The sequence below is a fragment of the Spea bombifrons genome, chromosome 1 (genome assembly GCF_027358695.1).
Source record: "Spea bombifrons isolate aSpeBom1 chromosome 1, aSpeBom1.2.pri, whole genome shotgun sequence".
Lineage (NCBI taxonomy): Eukaryota > Metazoa > Chordata > Amphibia > Anura > Pelobatidae > Spea > Spea bombifrons.
Genome location: NC_071087.1, coordinates 81,800,998 through 81,807,393, shown reverse-complemented (window position 1 = coordinate 81,807,393; position 6,396 = coordinate 81,800,998). Strand labels below are relative to the sequence as shown.

The 6,396-nt window shown below is 42.1% G+C and overlaps 1 protein-coding gene across 3 annotated transcripts in view; it reads left to right on the top strand.

Annotated features, from left to right (window-relative positions):
- Positions 1–3,683: 3,683 nt before the first annotated feature.
- Positions 3,684–6,396, top strand: part of CRTC1 (CREB regulated transcription coactivator 1) — a 71,022-nt gene continuing 68,309 nt past the window's right edge. For all 3 annotated transcript variants that reach the window (XM_053465658.1, XM_053465649.1, XM_053465666.1), the window contains exon 1: positions 3,684–3,830. In XM_053465658.1, the coding sequence (XP_053321633.1) occupies positions 3,705–3,830 (126 nt within the window). In that variant the 5' untranslated portion in view covers positions 3,684–3,704. The remainder of the gene's footprint in view (positions 3,831–6,396) is intronic.

The following is a 6,396-nucleotide window of genomic DNA, read 5'->3' as shown; positions in this document are numbered from 1 at the left end:
CGTTAAAAAGAAAACAGCTGCATATTTTTTTAATACTTATTTTTAAACTTGTACCAGTAATAAAAAAAAATGTATGGGCAGTCACTAAAGTTTTTGACAGAGGGGAGAGCGATGCATAAACTAGAGAAACCTTTAAGGAGGTGAGTTAGGTATAAGTGAGATTTGCAGTAGTCACAACAGGAGATGACCAACAAGTGTTTTAGTTGCATCTTGTAGGAAAGGGGTACTATGAACAACCCCTTAAGGACAATGGGCGGTCCCTAAACCCATTGAAAACAATGCATTTTGTCATTAAGGGGTTAAGATGTAGGCAGCAGTGTATGGAGAAAGATTGAATATGATGGTTGAACGGAAGGTTGGAGTCAATAGTGACACAGAGGCAGTGAGCATTTGGGGTAGGCATGATGGATACACCATTGACATTGAGAGTGTCAAAGCGCTGGAAGGAAGGCGTGTTCAGTTTTAGGGAGATTGATTTTTAGGAATTATTCAGATGTTTAGACGTTTTAGGAAATCATGACGAGTGTCTAGAAAAGGAGAAAATGAAAGTTGGATGAACCAGGAAAGGACAGTGTCACTGAGACCAATGTTATGAAGGGTTTGACGAAGAAAAAAATAGTCCCCTATGGAAAGGTCCAGAAAGATTGGCAAACAGATGTGACCCTTGAATTTAGCAGTCAGTAATCAAGGGCCACTTTAGTTAAGAGCAGCATTGGAAGAGTGGAAACCAGATTGAAGTGTTTTTTAAGGTAGTGGGGATGGTTACAGATATAGCCAAGTGCAAGGCTTTACAAATATTTCTTCTGCAATTTTGCAGGCAATTGGTAGTTAGATATAACTAAATAAGTAATTTGGCGAAAGAATAATTATTATGAATAATAATGTATTATTACAAAAAACACAGTTAGAAACATAGAATTTGACAGCAGAAAATAATCAGATCAGCCCATCCACTCAGCAAATTTTTTCCCTGATGTAAAGATTCAAACCTTAAATCCTTGGTCATGTCTTACATTCTGGGTGGCTTTATGAGTATGCAATGCATGGTTAACCCCTTAAGGGTAGAGCTGTTTTTTATTTGTTGTTCTCTTATTTACTGTACTCACACAAGTTATTTATTGGTTTTTCAGGACAAGAAGGGCTATCATTTTAATCATATCATATAATGTACTATAAAAAAAATAAAATGTGGTGGAAAATTGAGAAGAAAAGGACCATTGTCAAACTTGTTTTGCGTTTATTTTTCACACACATAGGAAATGGTGGTAAATTCCTGGCACATCAATTGTTGTCAAGGGGTAAAACTCCCTTGCTGTATTAGACTTTACGTCTTCTAGGAGGTTATTCTACTTATCTTTCACCAGGGCCGTAGGAAGGGTGAGGCGAGAGAGGCACATAGCCGCTCCATCAGCAGCTGCAGCCTGCAGGGCTGTCAGGGGAGATCACAATCTCCCTCTAAATGACCCAACATTAGGGAGCACGAGGTTTGTCACTTCAGACCCTGGCTTCTGTGCTCCCTAATCACTTTGCGCTGGCAAATGATGCTGAGCACCGGAATATGCTGAGCACCGGAATATGACGTCATCCCTGCGCTCTGCATCCATAGCCGGCGCATAGTGATGAGGGAGCACTAAAGCAGCGGTCTGAAATGACAGGCCTCACGCTCACAGGAAAGGATAGAGGATGAAGGTTGGAAGATGGAAGATGAGAAAGGGGTGTAACGGGAGTATATGTATATTTATATATATATATATATATATATATATGCACTGTATATGTGTGTGTTTGTGGGCTTGTTTGTGTGTATGGGTAGGTGAGCACATTTATGTTATGTTAACACTTCAGAACTGCAACATGGTTCCCTGTGTAATTTTCTTTCCAGCTTTTCAGGACAACGATACACCATGTAGCCATACTCCACAAAGTTCCATTCCACACCTCAGACCTTCCTTACAATAAGTGTATTTGTGTGTTTGTAAGATGGTATGTGTGTATGTATGTGCATATGTGTGTATGTAAGGGCAGTGTATGTGTATATGCGTGTTAATGGGCAGGTGTGTGTACAGGCAGTGTGTATGGGTAGGTGTGTGTATGGTGTTTGACTTCGAAGGCAATGGAAATATTTGTCTTACCTCCCATTGGAAGTCTTGATAAACTAATTGTACAATTGACTTCCATTAAAGAATGATGCCTTGAGTTTACATATGTACCTGTTTGACCTGGAGTCCCTGGGTGAAGAACTGCTTCCCTGGGTCACTTCCCTTCTTCTCCAGGCAGGACAATACAACAGTATTTTCTTTCCTTCTTTTGTTTAGCTTAATTATCTTCTGTATCGTGTTCTGTACATGGGTTTTGCGTGATGTTGCTTTTTACAAAATGATTTAATTTCTGTTACTTTTACTATTGGGTTTGACATAAAGAGGTAAAACAATTTTGGTTGCATTTTTAATATTATATTGTGTGCAATTTCCCTTAAAAGCTTAACTTGAACTTGGAAGAAAAAAAAATATACACACACACGTATAATATGTATATATATATATATATATATATATATATATATATATATATATGCATAAAGATGTATAATTATTTCCAGTAGGTACAGTATACTTTGTATAAGTTTTCTAACTATAGAAAAATTAGCCCATCTTCCGGGGCGACAAATACCGTATTACCTATAAGAAGACCCTGATGTGAATATTAATTTAGGAAAAAAAGAAAAAGCCTGAATATAAGACTTCCCTAAAGGAAAAAAAGTTTTACTAGTAAATATTAATTCACATGTAAATTATTTTTCATATTTAATAAAAACTATGATTGAAAAAAAGTATTTTTTTTGTTTTCATTTCCTTTTATTTGCCAACCTGCCCTCAGTTATGCACATCTGCCCAACGGCATGCTACTCTGCCCTCCCAGATATGCCTTATACCCCCCTATATGCCACTCTGCACCCCTGATATGCCTTATACCCCTATATGCCACGCTGACCCCCATATATGCCTCATACCTGCCTATACGCCACTCTTCCCCCATTATGCCACTTTGCGCCCCCAGAAATGCCTTTTAACCCCATATATGCCTCTCTGCCTACAGGAATGCCATATTTCCCCATATGCCACCCCTGAATCATTCCTAGTAATTCAGACTCCCTGGTAGGAAGAGTACCAGAGAGGAGGATCCAGGTCCCCTGCAGCGCTGCGGGGGATCTGGATCTTAGTCTTATAGTCAGTCCTCTACTTGAGGTCCGATTATAAGACACCCTCGAATATAAGAGGGGTATTTTTTTTCTGAAAAAAACTCATGTTATAATCTAGCAAATACCGGTAACTATGTTTTATTATATTATTATGTTTATAATTTTATATTTGACCTTAATTATCCGAACCTAAGAGGTAGATCAATGTTCATTAATGTACATTAAAATAGGAAAACACCCACTTATCTCTTTCTACAGCTATATAAATCACGCTTTGCATCCCCAGTCAGGATCACGCGCAGCCCGTAGTGTTATATAGCAGCACAATATGTTCGGTTTATTATAGGGCACACACGCCAAGTCCCTGCGATCCCGGGACGGCAGTCGGGAGCGCGCTCGCAGTGCCAGTCGTGACGTCGCACTTTCCGTACTCTCCCTTTCCTCGTACCGTGCGACGTCAGGTCCAGAACGGGAGCGCGCATCCTGAGGAGGAGGAGGAGGGAAGATGGCGACCTCAAACAATCCGCGGAAATTCAGTGAAAAAATTGCCCTGCACAACCAGAAGCAGGCAGAGGAGACGGCCGCTTTCGAGGAGGTCATGAAGGACCTGAGCATCACCCGGGCTGCACGGGTAAGGGAAGCTTCAGGCTCTGGAGGGACAGGATGGTGTATGGGCAGGCTGCGAAGGGAGATACACGGCCAGTGGGCAGCTCATTAGCAGATATCCCCCCCGTATAGAAGGAAGAGGAGGTGGAGGCCAGCACCTGCACAGGAGTGAAGGCTGCTCCTCCTGCAGGGCCAGGGGGAGGAGGCAGCAGTAGGGGCGGCCTGGGGCAGGCAGAGTGAGCAGCAGGCCTGTCACTACATCCCACAGAGCCCTTGATCTGTGCCACCTGGCCGGCCAAATAATGGCTCATTAGCCCCCCCATTGCCTGGCATGTGTCAGTCGCTGCAGCTGGCATCCCAGGTGCCGGGCTTTACTCATCTCCTGCCCTGCCACTTGTTACAGCATAAGTCCTGTCAGCGTCCTCTTCCCACAGCTGGTGCCAGGGCTGGCAGGCACAGAGTGACCAGACCTCTCCCCAATGGGGGGACATGCATGCTGCCTGGTGACACTGGTGCCATGGTGACTATTCAGCCCTGCCGGTGGGGTTGCCACTATCCCAGAGAAACACACACCAGCCATGTGATTGCATTTATTGCCCTTCAGCTATTACTAAAGAGGGGGATAGGTGGGTAACCCTGCCAACGCACTGGCATTCTCTCATGTGTGTCCTGCTGTCCAGGAGGGCATGTTAAGATTGCCCGTGATGAGAATAAAGTAACGCGTGTACGTTGCGGAATCTGTTGTAGTATTGCGTGTCCTGCTTTAAAAAAAGATCACTTCAGGCTAATATTTCAACTGCCTGCCACCTTGGGCTTTGCCCGTTGGCACCAGAAGTATATAATTAGACTGTTATTATTTAAAAAAAATTTTTTGCTCTATGTGAAAAAAATACTTGCATTTTACAAGAGACAGCATTACCATTAATACAATCGTATAATTCCTTGCACTTTGTTATTCTAGGTGTTAAAATGATTATTTTTATATATATATATATATATATGTATATATATCTAGAATGTTGTGGGTTTGATAAATCCGCGCTTGCCTTTAGAGTGAGAAATATGAGTTTAGAGCCTTTAGTGTATGTAATATTTGTTGCTGTACTTGTGTTAATCATCATGCTTTCTCATGTTAGATATGTTCCATACCAAACGGGGAAAATCTCCCAATATTGTCTATTTTGTGTGTAGGTTCTCAAGCTTTTCAGATAGCTAAGTCCCTTTGGGCTTTATTCGCTAAAGGGAGAGTTGCGCTGTTCATGTTAAGCAAGTTGCGGAAGATAAAGGGGCTGGGCTGGCCCTGTATGATGCATAATTCAATGTATAAGGCTTTGAAGAATGCTGATTTAACCTATACGTTATGCTGCGCCATCCTGCATCTTCATAATGTATAGATAAAACAAACCCTTCCCGCAAACTTTCCTGCCAACCCTTCCTTTAGTGAATAGACCCTTTTTTTCCCTGAAAAGTACATTTCCGAATGCCTCGAGAAAAGCTTGCGTTGATTGGCTTCACTGTTTTGTGTGTTTTTTTTCCTCCGGTATAATGTGAAGTGTGCGCTTCTCTTGTTTAAAAGTAAACACTTGAAGTGTCAAGCTATGTGCCGTTTGTTCAGCCGATGAAATGTCTGTCCTTCGTGTACAAAGATGTTTGTGTTGTTTTCTTCATTCGATGTGGCTGGGAAAAAAAGTAAAAAAATAAACCAATTTCCTCTGTATTTCATGTGGCGTATCATTGGCTGTATAGATCATGGTTGAGTTTTGTTCGTTTATGTCTGTCTGATCACCGTTCCTATGCGTAATAAACTAGGGGATGTGCCCAGGATCTCGCTCAGGTTTACCTTTTATGTCCTATCTGTACTTTTTGGCAGCGAATGCCCTCTTGTGAAAGATGTCACGCTGTAACCAGACGCTTGAGTGCTAGTAGTAGCCGTCAACCAGCTGTTTTTGTTAGAACAAGTTTAATTTTCTTTTTAATGACTGTATAACAAAATGGGTTAAAACAGAGTGTAAGGTAAGTGTGTAGTTCAAGAGCATGAGTGATTTATTTCCCCGTGGCAGCCACAAGATATTCAGGATAACAACATCTATGTTATAAGTGATGAGGGCTAGTAAACATACATCGTGATTGCCCCAGTTGTGTCATTGGTAATGTATATAAAAGGTAGTGTCTATGCACAACTCGAGCAACATCCGGAAAACAATAGATTTTTTTTAATGGGGCATGTAATAAATATATTTTTAAATAAACTATTGAAATCCCAGCTGCATGTATAGCTTTTTGATGGCTAATCTGCCCGGATTGGCCATCTGGCACACCCCGAGCGAATGCTCCATTCAGCAGATTTGGCACTGCCATGCGACCATAAAAACGTAGCATGCGGCTTGTCATGCCCAGCGCCCGGCAGCCGTAGATACGCCGCCAGGTGTCCGCTGGCCTTACATCTCCAGTGCTGCCTCATCAACCCCAGTCCGTCTCCGCAAGTCTGCAAGAGAGTTGGAGCCACAACCCGCCGACTTCGTTATACCTTATGATGGGCTAACCTCAGCGAGCTTCTCCACGTAGGACTTGATTGTACATAATTCATAGTT